Consider the following 18,653-nt stretch of genomic DNA (forward strand, 5'->3'; position numbering starts at 1 on the left):
GGGGGTGGGGGATCCCCCCCCCCCCCCCCCATCGAGTGTTGGAGAGGGCCGAAACTTAGCAAGCAAATAATGCACCAGAGCTTTCGCTGTATCCTTCGAAGGACTATGCACCACTGATAGGTGGATGAAAAATCTAGAATTCTATGCGCCAGATTGCCTCCAATGGGAGAATGTTATGACAAGTTTTCAAAGCAAACAATTGGAGTTGCTCCGGACACTTGCCTTCCACGAAAAGCTCCTCTTGAAGGTTGAGATGTGGACATGCCGATTGATTGAACACGTTAGAAATAAGCTTGTAGTCATTAAGGAAGGGGGTTTCATGCGAACCACAATACATTCATTCCCATTTCAATACATATACTACAACAGCAAAAATATCTTATTGTTTTTATTAATACTAGGCCAACTAACACACCTAGTTTTTTTTTTTTTTCTTTTCAAAAGTAAGTACCAAAAAATAAGGATCTCCACACCTTTACAACTAAATCATGTGTACGCTATCATGACAAAAAATTCTTAAAATATCCAAAAAATTCTCAAACTCCAACACTCCTCCTTGAGAATTTTCTTGGAGACTCTAAGCTTTGATCTTAGCTCTTCGAACTTGGCTTTAGAAAGAGCTTTGGTTAATATATCAACAACCGGATCTTCAGAGCAACAATACATTGGATTAACTTCTCAATTCATTTTTGCTTCTCTAATCACATGAAACTTCATATTAATGTGTTTGATTCCTCCATGCCGTATAGGCTTCTTTGCAATAGCAACGGCTGACTTGCTGTCAACCCAAATCACTAGCATCTTCTTGGCTTTGCCCCAAATCTATCAACAATTTCCTCAATCAAATTGCTTGGTTTGCAGCTGCTCAGCAGAATGTACTCAGCTTTTGCTGAGGATTGGACGACCACCTCTTGCTTTCTTGAATTCCATGGAAAAATTCCACTTACAAACGAGAAAGCATAACTAGATGTGCTTTTGGAATCATATATGCTTCGTACTCAGTCACTATCCACATATCCTTGGAGTTCTTTACTTTCTTTTTGAAGAAACCATAAACCATAGTAAAAAGTGCCTCTTGTGTACCTTAAAACTCTTTTGGCTGCACCAAGATGATTTTGACTTGGAGAGTGCATAAATCTCAAGAGCAAGCTAGTAGAGAACATCAAGTCTAGCCTTGTAGCACACAAGTCGAGTAGGCTGCCAATTAACCTTCTATGAACTGAAGCATCTTCTTTGCTGCCAACTTCATTATTCGACAACTTATCATTCACAACTAGTGGAGTTGCAATAGGTTTTGAGCTTTTCATATGATATTTCTTCAAAAATTTTAAAGCATATTTTTGCTGGGCGATGAAGAGTCTAACCTCACATTGGTGAATTTTCATGCCTAAGAAATATTTCATCCCACCCAGTTGGTCATTTCAAATTCTCTATTTATTTACCTTATGAACAGTTTCAAATTTCTTGAATTGCCAACCTGTAACCAACAAGTCATCTATGTACAATGAGACAATAAGTTGATCTTCTACCCAAACCTTCTTCATATATAGATTAACTTTGCTTTCACTTCTTTTAAATCCTTGCTGCAATGTCATAGGGGTTTTTATAGCAGCGAAAATGCCCTATGTTGCCTAGTGTCACACAAGCTAGTCAACCTTCTTCACATACTCACTCTCATGTATGAAAATTTGTAACTATGGCTACAATCACCCACAATGCATGCAAGAATGCAGGAATTCACATAATTCAAGCAACACAACAGATTACAGCCAAAACTAACCTTATATTTTATCCCCAACAAATTGAAATACAAGAAAACAAGCTTGCACACAAAAGACTACGCCCCTTCCATTACCCAGAAAGTACAAGGAACCAAAACAATAATAATACACTGCAATGCAGTTTGACATCACGAAACTGCTAGGGAAAGCTGCCCTCCATGATATTGCAACAGTTGTAGTCCACATTGTCATGTAGACAAGCGATTTTCAGCCCTTAACCACCAATTACATGCCTCCCACATGCTCCGTGCTTCAGCAAACGCAGTCAATAACCAAGATTGTCGGTCATGTGCACACATTGTTAGGCTTATGTGCACACCGTCAGTCAATCAACTGAGAAATGCCACACAAGTGCACACAGGCCAACTGTCCCAGCACATAGATGCCAAACTCACCCATGTGCCTGCATGCTTGTGTATCTGGTTGGCGACCTCCCATAACGTCCCGCACATTGCCCAAATACAAGCCATCAATGCCCATAGTATGCCGACACTGACTACCGATGCTCAAGGCCTACATGTCCACCTGCCACGCAACCTATCGTGCACCGTCACCCAACTGTTCCTCAATCGGCCAACTATATACCATGTGCTGCTCATGTGTCATGGCACCAACACTCATCAGCAGTTTGCCAGAATTTGCTGAGTCTCGCACCTGCATTGTGTTGATCCATGCCAACACTATTTGCCAAATCTAATGCACATGCCCGCCATACTAGACCGAACGACCTCTCAAGGGCTGGGTTTAAAAACCACCCATACCAATTGATGTTGACGCAATTTTGTTTACGTTCATGTCTCAAGTACTTCGCAGGAATACTTGCTTCCAACTACAAGTATCGTCGGAATAGTCAAGTCTTATGACCCTTCACTTTTATCGATATTTTCTCGCACACCAATTTACCTGGCTCAGCTCCACAAACATGTTGTGCCTTAGCCCATCATTCTTATGTCTTCTCCTACATCCTCTTAATGCAGCAGAACCCAGCAATTCGAGGAGAATGTGCCCCTTCCTTCGATGGACTACGTTTAGATTGTCCAGCCTTAGCCATCTTTATTTTCTTTGTAACCTTAGTGTCACCTTCACTATACTCCCCTCTCACAAATGTGGGATGATTGTCATCTACAATAAAAATGCCACCCAACCATGGAAGTGTCATCACTTTAGCAGAAGTAAAGAAATCATTACCCAAAATTAGATCAAAGTCATCTAGCATCACAGCCAACAAATCACACTTCCCTTACCACAGTCCTATCCTCAAATTCGTGTTGGCTACCTCGCTTGCCGGCACTACTTTAGAATTAACAACCTTCACCTGACTGTCACATGATTTATGTCCAATCTCACCTCTTGGACTATCCGGTCAGAAATAAAGTTGTGTGTGGCCCAGCGTCTACCATTGCCCTCATCTCCTTACCGATAATCAGGCCCGCCACCATCGTCAGACTCTTGTTTCATGATTTCCCACACGCACGAGACTATGCCTACATTGCGGTCACCATCTACACTGCCCCAACTTGAGTCTACCCAGTTTCACTTTCGCAGTCTGTTTGTTCAGTCACTATAAAATTCAACTTGCCGCATTTTGGGCAATCCTTCATTTAGTGTTCATTACTCCTGCAAATGAAACAACCAACCTTCAGTCTCTCTACTGAATGAGGCTCAAAAGTCTCTATTACAACTTCCTTAGCTTTTTCCTTCTTCTCAAATTTCTTACTGAACTTCGCCTTCCCGTTCCCTACATCATCCTTCTTTTGTTCCGAGTTTTTCAAAACTCTAAAGTCCACCAAACAATCAGCTGTAGCAATGGCTGATGGCATGTCCTTGACACCCTAGCGCCTCAATTCAATTTGTGCCCAAGGCTCAATCTTGCCATAAAATTGAATAGCTTGTCCTCCTCCGACATGTCTCTCACATCCAACATAAGTTAATTGAATTCCTTGATGAGCTCACAAATTGCCCCTGTATGCCTCAGATTTCACAAGGACTACCTTGCAACCCAACTCATGTTGCAAGGAAGAAATTGGTCTTTCACCTCCCAGGTTTCAGTCCTTTCCCGGTTAGCACTGGCGTGATCAAACAATCGAGGTCTCCACCATAGCTTGGCGTACCTAGTGAGATACATACTTGTAATTGAAACTTTTTTAGCATCCGACACCCTAGCAACTTGAAAATATATCTCCATGTCCCACAAGAAGTTGTCAAGTTCCTTGGTGCTCCACTCGCCACTAAGGATTTAGGATCCAGTACTTAAACTTTAGATACAATGCACCCCTGTTAGTGCCACTGCCCGCAACAACATGCTTTACCACTTTCTTGTCTGTGTTCAAGGCTCCCAGTTTCATGCCAACAACGTCTATAAGGCAACTCAAATCCTCCGCCACATACACTACTTTTTCCTACACGAACTATGGCAAACCGTCAACTGTTTTCTCAAGTATTTTGATTGCAGCATGCAAGTCTAAAATCTGTTGAATCAAACTTACTGTAGGCAACCCCGAGGTTCATTTTACTAGCCACCCGGATTCTGAGGGATCCACCGGAAGGCCTACCCAAACCTTCCATCTCCATATCCCAAAATTTACCCAGTGCGTTTCCAATAAGCGAAGCAAACCCGAGGTTCATTTTACTCAATGGAAGGTCATGTACATGAACATAAAACTTACACTAATCAAGGGCAATGTTCAATGGGTTCTCATTAACCCCATACCATTAAGGATCAGAGTATTCTTCTTGAAGCTCCAGGAACAACCCTCCAGTGCCTTGTTACAATCGATAATCTGATTAAACCTAATCAAAAATCGCCCCTCCGCCAAGCCCTGCATCTCGAGACCCTTGACCGGGTTGAACATACTCTTAATTGAAGAGACCAGAGCCTCAAATTTAGGTTGTTTTGATGATAAAAGTCTGCTCACCAGAAATAGTTGATGGTCCTCCGAATCAACAGACCAAAGACCGTCCAGGATCACTACCCCAGCACCCTCCTATGCTATCAATCGTAGAGGTTGCCCCAAATTATGACAAAAAACCTCCATCCGCTCAGAGAACGCAAAATCGAGATCACTAGGCAAAAGAGCGAGAGATTAGTGAAATGAACAAGGAAGTAATTCAACATCTCGCTCCGCAAATGAACAACACCTCCACCTGTCAAAAAGCCAAAAGACACACAAGCAAAGTCACAAAAACAAACTCTGAACAGAAAATTAAGTCCCTATTGCCACAGGGCAGCAACGAGACTTAACGGCCTGATAAAGCCGAGACCAAACAAAGAGCACGAAGCAGCGAAAGAAGCACCGTCCTAGAGCGACAAGGCAAGACATAAACAAAGAGGAAAGAACAAAGAATGATGACCACCGTAAGCACACAACACCCAAAGAATGATCAACTGCAGCCAAACGCCAAAATCGTAGCAACACTGCCTCCTGTGCGAAACAAATTGCCTAAAAGCTCACTAGAAAAGCAAAGAAACGGGCGACCAGAGACGAGAAGAAGAAGGCACGTGTCAAACACTCTCAGTTAATTTTTAAATGAGAGGATTTTTTTGTTGTATTTAAATAATAAAGAGGGATTTCACGCTATTTCATCGAAATGGGGAGTGTTATACAATTTACCCTAAAACAGAATTATATGATACTATGGGTTTAATCAATTTGTGCGGCTGTTTGTTTTCTTGTGTACCCCAATGCGTTAATGCTCATCCTCTCAAGATTTGCAAGTTTGATCAAATTTACCAACTCGGCGACTCTATTTTCGACACCGAAAACTTGATTCGGGAGGTCCCAATTGGGGCGGCCACAGCATTCGCAAGACTATCATACGGTGAAACGTTCTTCAAGAACGCTACCGGACGTTGCTCCAATGGCCTTCTTATGATTGATTATATTGGTAAGGTTTCTATTCTACCTATCTTGTACTTGGTGCATGATGACTTCACTCGATCTATGATCTTGTTATGTATTTTGTTGTTCATATCCATAACTTTCTTGTTCTTGGCTTGGCTCATCTTCAGTTCTTAGCCTACTGCATTGAGTATTGGCGGTGGATCAATCTTCTTTACTGTTCAATACTTTTTTGATAATTATATTGTGTCATAAGAAGATTTACATAATTTGTATTATGTTTGTATGTACAGCAATGGCTGCCGGCCTTCCTTTTCTTCCACCATACAAGAACTTGGATGCTGTAGATTTTGAGCATGGCGTCAACTTTGCCGTGGCAGGTTCCACCGCATTGCCACCTCAGGTCTTGGCTGCCCAACACATATTTTCTCCGGTGACCACCAGTTCTCTCAACGTCCAATTAGACTAGATGTTCACCCATTTCACTTCCATTTGCCTTAACTCTAGAGGTATTTTCATACTAGTATGTATACTACATTCTCTAATTAATTCATACTTGCTATACTAATTTGACAGTATTTATACGTCTTCAAGTACTGTTGTTAACATTAATAGCAACTGACAGATTGTGCTGAGAAACTCCAAAATGATCTGTTCATGGTTGGGGAAATCGGTGGAAACGACTACAACTATGCGACTTTCCAAGGAAAAACAATGGAGGAGTTGAGAAGCATGGTGCCCGATGTTGTTGCTACCATCGTCGATGCTGCCAGGGTACATAACTATAAAGTTACATTATTAACTAAAGAATCAGTTTTCGATGATTTTTATCATACAACATTGGCCTAATGATTGAATGTTACGCACAGAAAGTAATTGGAGTGGGGGGTAAAAGAGTGGTGATCCCTGGAAACTTCCCCATCGGTTGCCTCCCGATTTACAAAACAGCCTTCCAAACCAACATCTCTGCAGCTTATGATAAGAACCACTGCCTGAAGCATCTGAATGACTTGGCCAAATACCACAACAAAGAGCTGCAAAACGCCATCCACACACTCAAATAAGAGAAGCCCAATGCTGTGATCGTCTACGGGGATTACTACAACGCCTACCAATTTCTACTCCGAGTTGCAACTTCTCGCGGTACGATGTGTTAACTCTGTCCAAATTCGTAAAAATCACAATTACAATATATATTAATTAATGATGATGATGATGGATGGTATATTTAGGATTTGAGAGAGAAAGAGCTTGCTGCGGAACAGGCGGAAAGTACAATTTCAACATGACAAGGATGTGTGGAGGTGCAGGTGTTAAAGTATGCTCCGATCCAGAAGGATACATGAGTTGGGCCGGAGTGCATTTGACTCAACAAGGCTATAAGATCATGGCTGCATGGCTTGTCAACAACATCTTCCCGCACCTCCTCTGCCATATTTGAAGTTCAGTAGAGTTTATAGGTTACAAAACTAGCTTAGATATTTTATATGTGTTTTCCTTTCTCTTATGCCTTTTTTTACAGCGCCATAGTTATATGGATTACTTTTAAGCTTTATTAGAATTTGCATAGTTTGAGTATACTAAGATAGTTTCATCGAAATAATAGAGGTTCACGACTTTAATCCTTGTGAACTCAAATTCCAACATAAATATGGATAATCATCACATTTTTTTTTAAATTTAATCGTTGTTTGGAAAATTACAAACATTATGTTTGGTTTCGATTTTGGGTCATCTCAAACCGATTAATGTTTGGCCTTCAATATTTTGACCATTTTTGTCTCATTTTTAGTTGTTTTGTAACATTGACCAGGGGACATGTTAAATATATAATATTTTCTCCAATAAAAGTTTGTATTTAATTTTTAAATACAAATATATTTCATTTTAACCACTTAATATTTTGTACGTAATATTTTTCTACATCATTGGAATAATTAGAAAATTAAAAAAATACAAAATAATATATTAATTCTACACGGTTAATTCAAATATTACATTATTTAAATAACGTATTTAAATTTATCACCTCGAATAGAACGTCTAACAAAAATATTATTAATCAATTACTAGAGTGCATTTAATTATTTATAAAATTATATTTGTCCTTTTTAGTACATATATAATTACAAAATACTATTTATTTTAATCCACTCACAACTAAATAAATTAAATATATATTCATATAAATATATATAAAAGAGATATGATTTGACCATAAACAATACTTTTGTCTCCCACTAACTTAGATCAAACATACCATACTTATTTTATATTATCTCCAAAAATAAATCCAAACATACACACTATTTTTATCACATACTTATTTATCTTTATTTTTCTCTCTTTATTTTTACGAAAAAAAACTAAAATAAGTTAAAAATAAAACCAAAGATAGAGCACATGACTAACTACTCTTATCCAAGATGTATTAGGTTTCTGTCAAGCATAGTATTAACAGTTTAAGACAAATCGCATCATAGAGAAAGCACGAACAAAGTATTATGAACTAATTCATAAAATCAACAGAATTAAAATCAATACTGAACGTGGTAATTTCAGTAAATCCCGCAGCAACAATATAAGATTTTAAGCGAACAGGAATTTCATCGAATAGCAAATGGGCATTGCGAGAACAAATGAAAAGACTTGAATACGAACTCATCAATGTTTCTCGATGCCTTGAACATCAATTATCAGTTTGTAGCAGAAGCAGCCGAGGCAGCAGATGATGGTCTCCTTAATCTCCGGAGCCGATCGATCCACTGATCCTCAGGGACCTGGCCCGCCCAGTCAGGAGCGCCGCCCCCAAACGAGATCCCACGCATGGCCTCCATCACTCTCACGGCGTTCTCCGCCGTCAAGGGAGCGTTGCGCCGCCTCTCGTCCTCTCTGAATGCTCTCTCTATCGCCATCTCCGATTCCATAGCCTCCTCTTCCTCCTCTTCTTCTTCATCACTTTCATGGTCTTTGTCGCTCAGATCAAGCGATGATACTCCATTCTCCACCCACCCATTGGGCAGATGATAGAAATTAAGGTTTGGATCTTGATCGGAAAGCACTCTGTCTCGGCCGTGGTCTTCGTCCTCGCCGCCGCTGTCAACGGTGGAGATGGGCTGATAGTATTCCGCAGAATCGTCGGAATTCGCGTCAGAATCGCTGCCGCATACACCGTTATCAGGGTCGGAAGTAGTCACCGCATTCATCTTTCCAGCCGAAGCGAACCCAATTCACCGTATTCAAAATCCAAAAGGCTATTTATAAAATTGGGGAAAGGTCCAAAAATAAAAATTAAGATATTAAAATTAAAACGGAAATTGGAGAAAACAAAAGAGAAACTGCACCAGCCGGGAATCGAACCCGGGTCTGTACCGTGGCAGGGTACTATTCTACCACTAGACCACTGGTGCCACTTGTTCTACTCACACAAGATTTCACTATCAAAAATCTCTTTTCCCTGTTATTTAATATAAGGGATAATTACACTTTTCAACCCTAGTATTTGGTATAATTACACATATAACCTCATGTTTTAAAAACTTACATGTAGCATCCCTAAAATTTTCTTTCGTATAATCTTAGGGGTGCTATATGTAATTTCTCAAACCACAAAAGATTTACATGTAACTATATCAAACCTTAACATAATGGGGCATAACTATCCCTTAATATAATTGTTTGAACACCATTTTGCGTCTTCTCCAAATTTTTTTAGAGCTGATTTTGAAACAAGTTATATAAATATTTTGAGAACCTTCATGGCACTGTCTTCACTTCTAGTTGTAGAAACACAAAACTTAAACATAGTTTTTGGATTTATTTTTTAACTGTCTTGTTTATTTTGTGAGATAGAAAGAAAAAAAATAGAGATAAACAAGTATGTATTGAAAATACTATGTGATGTGTACGGCCTGAAAAGACTTGGCACAAAAGGAATTTTTGGAGTCCAAGACCTCTTAAGCATAGCCCATCAACCCAAAAAAAGGGTTGCCCAACAGAATAGTCATGGATCTAACCCAAGAAAGAGACTTGGTAAAACACCTTCCAAAATACAGGCTCACATTCAGGGTCCAATTAGGACAACCTAGGAGAAGGGAGGTGCCCCCAAAACTCAGGACTCCTAAACCTAGAAGGACTTTCCGCAGAATAGGAGTCCTTCCCTAGGTAAAAACATGTTGTTGTAAGGTAATCAGTTGAATATAAGATCGAATCATGTCTTATCTACACATATTTTGACCCCTTCTTCCAAGAATAAGGATGGTGTGCAGAGTCCAAGCAGAAGGGGACGCCCCCCATCTAGAAAATCACTCTATATTCTTGCTTTAGCAATCGAATTGCACTTTGATCACAATTTCTCCTACGAATTTCTGAATCATATCTTGATTTCTTATTATGATTTATTTTTACGATTATTTATTCCTAAATTTGAGACTAACGTGTCGGAATATTAACGTCTTTTTTGCAGGTCCCCCCTTTAGGATTTGCATTCGCTTTGACCCAAACTTTGAGCATAGTCCATATCCATTGGACCCGTGCATTTTTTAAATGCATCACTATGTATGTTTGATTTATTTCTGGAGATAAACTGAAATAGTTTAAAACAGATGGTCTATATATTTGGTTTTGTTTAGGAAACAAAATTAACTGTTCATTGCCAAATTACTTTACTATTTATATATAAGTATATACATATGTATATATATTGTTTTGTTTGTAGGTGAATTGAATTGTACATATAATTGTAATTACATTTATATGAAAAATTATTTACAATTTCTCCCTTACTTTCTTCTTAGCGTGCTTCTTGAGGAAAAATGATTCTCTCTCCTCCCAAGCGCGTAAGTGTTATCCCCTTCACCTTTTTTTGTATTTTTTTTTTTTAATTTTCTACTCCACAACTCTTCTTCTTCTTTCTTGTACGTTCATGGCATCTTCTGACAAGTCAGTCAGGTTTGTGAGAGAGACTCTTTTAGGCGATGATCCCTCTGATGCAATGGGCCATGGCTCGTTTGAACCCTTGAGTGGTCGGAGGCGGAGCCTGCGGCAAGTGGTGTTGGTCGCCCATCATCTGCTTTGTGAGGCCTCTAACGAGGAGGAGGAGGTGGGGGGTAATAATGAAGAGGGGTCCGCTCCTAGGAGGAGGTAGCCCAGTCATTGGCAGACTGAGGACCCTCCTGCCTTAAGCTCTCCACCATCTAACAACTGGTAGATGGGTTTCATATTCCTCCCTCGTTTAGTATTTATGTCCTTTCCCATAATAATCACCCCCATTCCTCCCCTCCGAATAGTTTGAGCCTTTTCTTTTCTCAGTTGAGGGCAGACCTCTATTTTCCCATCCCTCCTTTTTATGTAGACGTTGCTCGTTTTGTCCAAGTTCCTTTAAATCAATTACTCCCAAAGTCCTTTTAAGTTTTAACTAGTTTTTTTATGATATTCCATTTTCATGGTGCCCCTGTAACTACAAAATTATTCGCCCAGTGTTTCCAGCTAAAGCGTACTGAAATCATTGCTTTCCATATCTCACCTCTTTAGGGGTGTCCTTCTGAGCATCCTCTGAAGTATTGGAAGAATAGTTTTTTCTATGTGTTACCTTCTTGTCCTTGGACTTTTTCAGATTGTTGGATACATAACCCTCCTCCTACTATTAATGTTAGTGAAAAAACGGTTACCCTCTCCTCCTTGTTAGAGTAATTAAACAATAAACCTGACTGTCGAGCCTTGATTGATGAAAGGCACTTAAGACATTTCATACTGAGTCCTCACGTGGAGCCCCTAGGGGAGCCCTTGAGTATTTTATATTCTTTGTAGTTCTTGGTGTTTTTATTGATGCACGATTTTAACTATATTTTGCTCTTGTTGGTAGTGGACATCATGTTCAACAAACTAATTCGTGATAAATAGTTTCAGAGGTCGTGCGGTGGACACCCCTCCATCTAGATTTTCTAAGGGTACTCTAGCTTCAAGTGAATCCAAAGGGAAATGGCCTGCCTCCTCCATGCCAAGGGCCTCCTCCAAGAAGGCCAAGGTGAATTCTTTAAGTTCTCCTTCGACCAGCTCTATATATGCCAAATTAAGAAAATTCGACATATGTCCTCTACTTTATGAAATTTCTAGCTAAAATGTGTCAATTTTTTTCAATTTTGTAACCATTTTGAAAATTTCATAAAATATAAAACTAAATGTGTCGAGTTGTTTTCCAATTTTAGGATGATTTTGAAAACTCTCGTAGAGGAAATGACCATAAGTAATTGGACATCCTATCTTATGGAATTAAAAGTATAATAATTTCACCGGACATAAACTTCAACTATGCAATCACAAGGTAAAACCTCGAAATTGATAAACATAAATGAGAGGAATTCACGGTTTTAGGACAACATAGCGTAGAATTCAAACAAATCTTGCTCAATGTATCTGGACATCAGCATTCTGAGACATCGATCTATCCCCAACCAAAATGCTACCATTTCTCAGATAGAAATCACATTTGATGCTAGCTTGCTCCACCCTTCATATTTAATAGCACGATCAACACACCGTTTAATTCGTAAAATCAACAAACATATTCGAAACAAATCCACAGTCCAGCTCTATCTGGACATCAACAACCTGAGATATCCCTAACGAAAGCTAAAATGTCGGTTTCAGACGATCCGCCTCCTGCACATGCATTCCTACACATATCCCGAATCTCTTTAACTCGTCTCATCCTCTCCTTACCCTCCTCGCTCTCAGAGTCCATAAGCCTCAACACGATTCTAGCAACTTCATCCCTTGTCACCACGCTCTCATCGTCCTTCTTCACTCTCAAACCCATCTTCCAATCGTCCACAATCATTTTACTGTTGGTGACCTGATCCCAGAATATCGGGAACGTCAGCATCGGAACCCCTGCAAATGCACCTTCCTTAGTAGAATTCCACCCGCAGTGTGACCAAAACCCTCCCACCGAAGGATGGCACAAGACCTTCAGCTGATCACACCACGGCACCACAATCCCGTTCCCTTCAGCCCCATCATGCTCGCCTCGCCCAACCCACAAGAACCTAACGCCTGTACAACGCACCCCGGCAATAATCTCATCCAGCTGAGCATTTGAGACGGAAAGGAAGCTGCCCTGTGAGATGTACAACACAGAACCCACAGGTTGGGCGTCCAACCATCTCATGTAATCCGGCTTTGTAGGCGTTGTTGTTTCAACGTCCAAGTAAGGTATTGCAAGGCCTAAGGAGTAGATTTTGAGGGGAAGTTTCTGTGCTAAATCGTCAAGAACTTGGGATTCAAGTTCGTAAACAGAAGTGAAGAGGAGATACTGTGCCTTCGGTACCAAGTTGATGGCTTCTAGTGCTCGAGGTAGTACTTCTCGGCCTTTACCTCCGAACGGCGTCGGGAGATCAACAGCTCTCATTGAAGGGACTCCGGGAATGTAGTTCACCAGTTGCTCCTTCTCTTGCTCATCTGCAAATATAGGATAACAGAGTCAGGAAATGCCACTAATTAGGCAACAGCAGATTGATGAGCTTAATGCTCTTCAAAAACATGTTATAAGATATTTGAGAGGTCAAAACACGCCCAAAAGTATTTGATAAATTTTTAGAGCTTATAATATATTCAAAAATAAGATCTTCTTGAGAAAAGCTAAACATAGTGTTTGGTTTCATTTTCGTATTGTTTTGTTGTGTTTTATGGATATAGAGAGAGAAAAACAAAGATAAATAAGTATGTGTTAAAAATAGTATGCATGTTTGAATTTATTTTTTAAGATAATTTAAAATAATTATTGTATGTTTAATGTTGTATTTTGGGGACAAAAATTACTGTTCATTGTCAAATCATATTTTTTTTATATATATTTATGTATATGCGTGTGTATATATATGTATGTATTTATGTCAAAACAGTTAAAAATACCCAGATAATGTGTTTTTGTATGATGATAAATATTGGGTATATTTTGACTCATCTCGGAGATAACTTGAAAATGAAAACAAACATGGTGAAAGAGTTCTCAATTGCAATAAGCTGATCATCCAATTCAATTACAAAATTATCGTTTCTAACATTTTATAAATTTCGTAAGCTTATTTTATCCAAACACTTTAAGAGTATATTTATAAAATAAAATCTAGCATATCTTATAAGATACTTTTTGATAACGAGTAAATTACTATGAACTTTTCTGAAATACTTCTCGTTATTCAAAAAATTATCAATATCCTCTTATTTTAATTGTCGTTCAACAACTAGCCCAATCTATTATTCTCGGTTAGGTTTTCATCCATTCTTTTGTGTTGAACTGACCAAAATATATGTATGGACTATGGATTATAAGTTTATTTATTTCTTAATATTCTCTAATTTTTATAGACTAAGTAGAATTTTTTTTTTTTTTAATATTTTCATCCACCTAGTCCTTTTTTAAAAACTTTCGTTTTTAAAAACCTACAATAAGTGCAAAATTGACAGTTCTAAGTCTTTATTCAAAAATTACATAATTTCATAAACAATTATGATACTGGCAAGATAATTTTCCAAACAACAAAAAGTATTCATGGTTACATCAACGTTCAAATGAGTTTGTTGTAATTTATCTTAAAATAATTTCAGCCAAAGCTACTTATTTAGAATTATTTTTCTATTTTTTAACACAAACATCCAAATTCAACCACAAGAACTTTCATAAAAAATTTTGAGCCTAAACTATTGGATTATCTTCTGAGCAACTTATTTTAAAACTGTTATTTTACCGTATATTGTTTCTCTAGGGTAAATGTAAGAAACCCTCTCTGTGATATTGTAAATGAACAAATTATTCTTTATAAAAATATAGCAATTTATCTCCATGTATCTTTAAAATACAATAATTTACCACCTTATATTTTTTGAAATTCATTTCGAAAAGCATAGAGGATAAATTACTATTTTTTTATAATAGAATAATTCACTCGCTTACAATATCACAGAGGATAAATTACTATTCATCCATATTTCTCTACATTGGATGATGGGAATTAACATTTCTTGATTTGTCCCTATTATTGCTCCCTTGAAATTGTTTGATCTCCCAACTACTCTATCATATCATTAGGGTTTAATATAATTTATCCTTATGATATTATAAATGTATAAATTACTCTCGTATAAAAACTTAATAATTTATCTCCTATAGGTGCCACAAGACATTGATAAATGTTCTTTTCTAAATTAAAAAAGATAATTAAATCAAATTATAATCTAAAAATTGGATCGCATATAATACACATATAAATGTGACGTCAATATGTAACACTAGTAGGGGATAAAAGATAGACAACGCTAAAATGACTATCGTTTTGTCCAAAATGACATAAAGCTAAAACATATTTTCAGTTTTCTGCACAAAGTTTCGGGCACAAAAATATAGCGAATTACCAATGAAGTCTAATTTAATGAATGAAATTGGGGCTCCGTAGTAATAAAATTATGATTTCTGATCCTTTCAATATACAAGTGTGATCTACTTTGATATAATAATTATTAATTTATCGTAATAATAGTTATTGATTATTTATGAATATCTGAAATTTATAATTGACATATTACTTATTAATTATTGAAATTTATAATATAATTATAATTTATTAAAATAGAGGATTAATTACATTTAAAAACTCTCTTCCAAAATATGAAATTACACTTTTTTTTAAAATAATTTTGGAACTATACTTACATTTCCTCTTAAAGATCGTTAAGATTTGGATGTACGTAAGATATTGACCTTAGCAAAAAATTACATATTTTTTTAATTTTATCTCTCATTCAATAATTCAATGTGATAATTTTATACTCATAAGGATAAATTACATTTTATCATCGAACTATATGCACGTTTTTATAATTTTTCAGTTAAACTTTTTTTTATGTCAACTTATCATATAAATTTTGCAAAAATTTACTCTTTGCTATATATATGACTGTTTTCGGTCAATTTTATGCTAAAAAAAATTATAACATGCACTGCATATATGATATTCTATCCTAACGTTCCCCTTAATATCACATGTGAAGTATATGTGATGTTTTTTCCAACAAAAAAGTCAATCAAAAAACAGTCATATATGACAAAGTGTAAATTTCACAAAATTGAGACGTTAGTTGACCAAAAAAAAATGATCAACTTGAAACGTTAAAAATACTTCATTTTTTCTCTTTAAAAAAAAAAAAAAAGAAATACTAATCTTAAACACTTGCTAATGAAGATTAACCTCAAAAGAATGCGTAGTTAATCAAGAGGCATAACAGAAAACTCGATGACAAAAAACTTAACAGAAACCTGAGAGATTTGGAGATGAATGGCGGTTCCGAATGTGGTTGAAATGATGAAAGATGGAGAAGACGGTGGCGGACATGGTATAAAGCGACGCTACCGGAATATTCCTCCGGTTCCCGACGGCCACCACCCAGCTCAAGTACGTATCGTATATAATGACTCTTGGCATCGGCGAGGGGGGGCGGTCCAGGAGCTGCTCGACGGGAGCTTCCATCTTGGTGACAGTGGCCTCGTAGAAGCCGCGGAAGTCCTTGGCTCGGCCGATCTCAGACGGAATGACATTCGGGATGGAGAGAAACCTGAAGTTGGGCGGCAGCGGGGTCGGCGGCGGGGAGGCGGTGAGGAAACCGAGCCACTCGTCGGTGACGATGAAGGAGACGAGAATGTCCGGCCGGGAACTGAGAATGAGGCGGCAGAGGTTGAGCATTGGGTTGATGTGGCCTCTTCCAGGGTACGGCATAGCCACCACGTGGCAGTTGGGCATTGGGTTGGCCATGTCCAAGGCAAGAGAGCGGATGAAGTCTTCTTCCGTACGCTGGAGAATTCTTGTCCGTTTCTTCTCTTGCTTGGCTATCTCAAACTACTGAATTGATATTGTGTGTTAATCTCTCTATTTGGGCCAAATAAAATGAAAGAATAATTGGTGGGATTTTATTTGAAACTTGATATAATTATGGATACATTTTTTATTTAAAAAATAATTTTTAATTATTTAATTTTATCGATCCTCTAATAATTAGTCTGATACATTAAATTAATTTATTTTTTATGATGAATTGATAAAATACCCTTTTAAACTATGAATAATAGTTTTTACTTAGTTTTTAAAAATTTCAAGAATTGTTTATAGGTTAAGTGGATAATTTTATTATAAATTGTTTAAAAATTTTCATCCATTTAGTTCAATTTTCTTATAATTTTTTAATTTTTTTAAAAAATAATTATAATGATGATAAAGTTGATAATTTCATACTTTCATACAAGTACGACGTAAATCACCAAATATTAGGAGAATATTAATAATTTTTCAAACAACAATATAATTTACCCTAAAATAAAATAATTCAGGGTATTCATGGCAAACGGTGGATAGCTTCAATGAATTCTAACTTGAAAAAAAGAATTTAACATATTTTTCCATTTAAGCTATGCATGTAATTATAGATTTGGATAGGGGTGTGCAATTTGGTTAACCGAATCGAATTGAACTGAATTTTCGATTAATCAAAAATTCGAATCACCGGTTTAGAAACCAAACCGAATAGTATCGATTCGATTTTTTTAGTTAAAAAATTAAAAAAAAAAACCATTTTTTTAAAAATATATATAAATAATTTTGGTATTTTTTCAATTTTATCCAAAAATACATATACCAAAATATCAAAATCTAAAAATAAAAAATTTCTATCAGGCATTTCAACAAACACTCTAAAAGTAAAACTTGCAAGGCAAATTTTTTAAATTTCCTCTACTTGCAAAGAAAGAAAAACTACCTGAGAACGAAGAACAAGAAGAACGAAGTCGCTGGTGGGGGTGTGGTTACTGCCGCTGGACTCTGGAGAGTGGAGAGAGTGGTGGAGAAGGAGAAGAGAACTCTGTCTGAACTGGGTGTTGCGTCTGCGTTCATTCTTTTTTTTCTCTTTTACTTTTATCTTTATTTTATATTATAATATTAACATATAAATATAATATATAATAATATATTTAACATAATATAATTAATTAAAAAATATTTTGATTTTCGGTTCGATACCGAAATTTAAAAAAAAAAACCAAAAACAAAAATCAAACAGAATTTCTCGATTCAATTTTCAGTTCAAACTGAAAATTCGATTCAATTCGATTCGACCTATTTAATCCAACTTTGGAACCTAAATTTGGATAAGTTCAATGAACTTTATTTTGTCACATGTAATTTAACATACTTCTAGACAGCCAAAAATAAAAAATAAAAAGTTATTAGTAATTAAACATTTTATCTGTTCTTCCACCCATATAAGTGGTGTGGGAAAAAAATTCTCGTCTCTTAAGATTCGACTTGAGTTCTTTAGGTTTCTATTTGACAAGCATTAAAATGGAAATTCATAAAGAATAATTAGCACTCCGATGCTCAAATTAATTATAAATAATAAAATCAAAAAACAAAGCAATAGAATAATAATATCTCACAGAATGATTGGATTTCATGTGTGCAAGTGTAATTAACAAATTACCTTCTTCGAATGAGAAAACCTAAGAAAAATTCGAGCCCCACGAATCTGGGATAGAAGTTACTAGCCACCCTTATCACCCCTTCTGCTAGGGTAAGATCCTCGTATTTATGAAAAATGTGATTTTTGTAAATTTTTTAAGGTTTTTTGAATCATTAAAATTAACTTTTTGTTTATTTTGTAATTTTAAGTTAAATATAATTTTTGATTAAATTATTTTGGAGGGTCCGAAATTTGAATTTGGTGAAGATTATTTTTAGCAAACATTAATTGGATTAAGGTGTTTGTTGGAAATAAAAGGTGTTGATATCCATTATTAAATGTAATTCCTTGTGAATGAGCAATATGTGTTTTTATTGCATAATTATAGCATATATGAGATTAGATATCTCTTGAAACTTGTGACGTACAATTTTATAATATGTCATATTATGAAATGTGTTTAATTTGTTTATGTGATAAACGAATCAAAGGATTGCTTATAAAATCCAATAGATTACTAGCAAGCCTGCTT

At 36.6% G+C, this 18,653-nt stretch overlaps 2 protein-coding genes and 1 non-coding gene across 3 annotated transcripts; all 3 read right to left on the minus strand.

Annotated features, from left to right (window-relative positions):
* Positions 8,106-8,869, minus strand: LOC105163935. Its single transcript, XM_011082473.2, has one exon. The coding sequence runs from the start codon at positions 8,824-8,826 to the stop codon at positions 8,317-8,319; it is 510 nt and encodes a 169-aa protein (XP_011080775.1). The 5' UTR covers positions 8,827-8,869; the 3' UTR covers positions 8,106-8,316.
* Positions 8,960-9,030, minus strand: TRNAG-GCC. The gene has a single exon. It is a non-coding gene; the product is annotated as a tRNA-Gly (tRNA).
* LOC105163936 (UDP-glycosyltransferase 87A2) lies at positions 11,944-17,540 on the minus strand. Its single transcript, XM_011082474.2, has 3 exons — positions 17,423-17,540; positions 15,933-16,512; positions 11,944-13,078 (listed from the first exon to the last, which is right to left on the minus strand). Exons 2-3 carry the CDS (start codon positions 16,423-16,425, stop codon positions 12,222-12,224), a joined length of 1,350 nt encoding a protein of 449 aa, XP_011080776.1. The 5' UTR covers positions 16,426-16,512; positions 17,423-17,540; the 3' UTR covers positions 11,944-12,221.

The sequence above is a fragment of the Sesamum indicum genome, linkage group LG6, assembly GCF_000512975.1.
Source record: "Sesamum indicum cultivar Zhongzhi No. 13 linkage group LG6, S_indicum_v1.0, whole genome shotgun sequence".
In the NCBI taxonomy this organism is placed as follows: Eukaryota; Viridiplantae; Streptophyta; class Magnoliopsida; order Lamiales; family Pedaliaceae; genus Sesamum; species Sesamum indicum.

Coding starts and splice junctions, on each gene's coding strand:
- LOC105163935 (XM_011082473.2), bottom strand. CDS start 8,826: ATGAATGCGGTGACTACTTCCGACCCTGATAACGGTGTATGCGGCAGC.
- LOC105163936 (XM_011082474.2), bottom strand. CDS start 16,425: ATGGCCAACCCAATGCCCAACTGCCACGTGGTGGCTATGCCGTACCCT. Junction 13,079..15,932: donor TTCATCTCCAAATCTCTCAG/GTTTCTGTTAAG, acceptor CTATATTTGCAG/ATGAGCAAGAGAAGGAGCAA.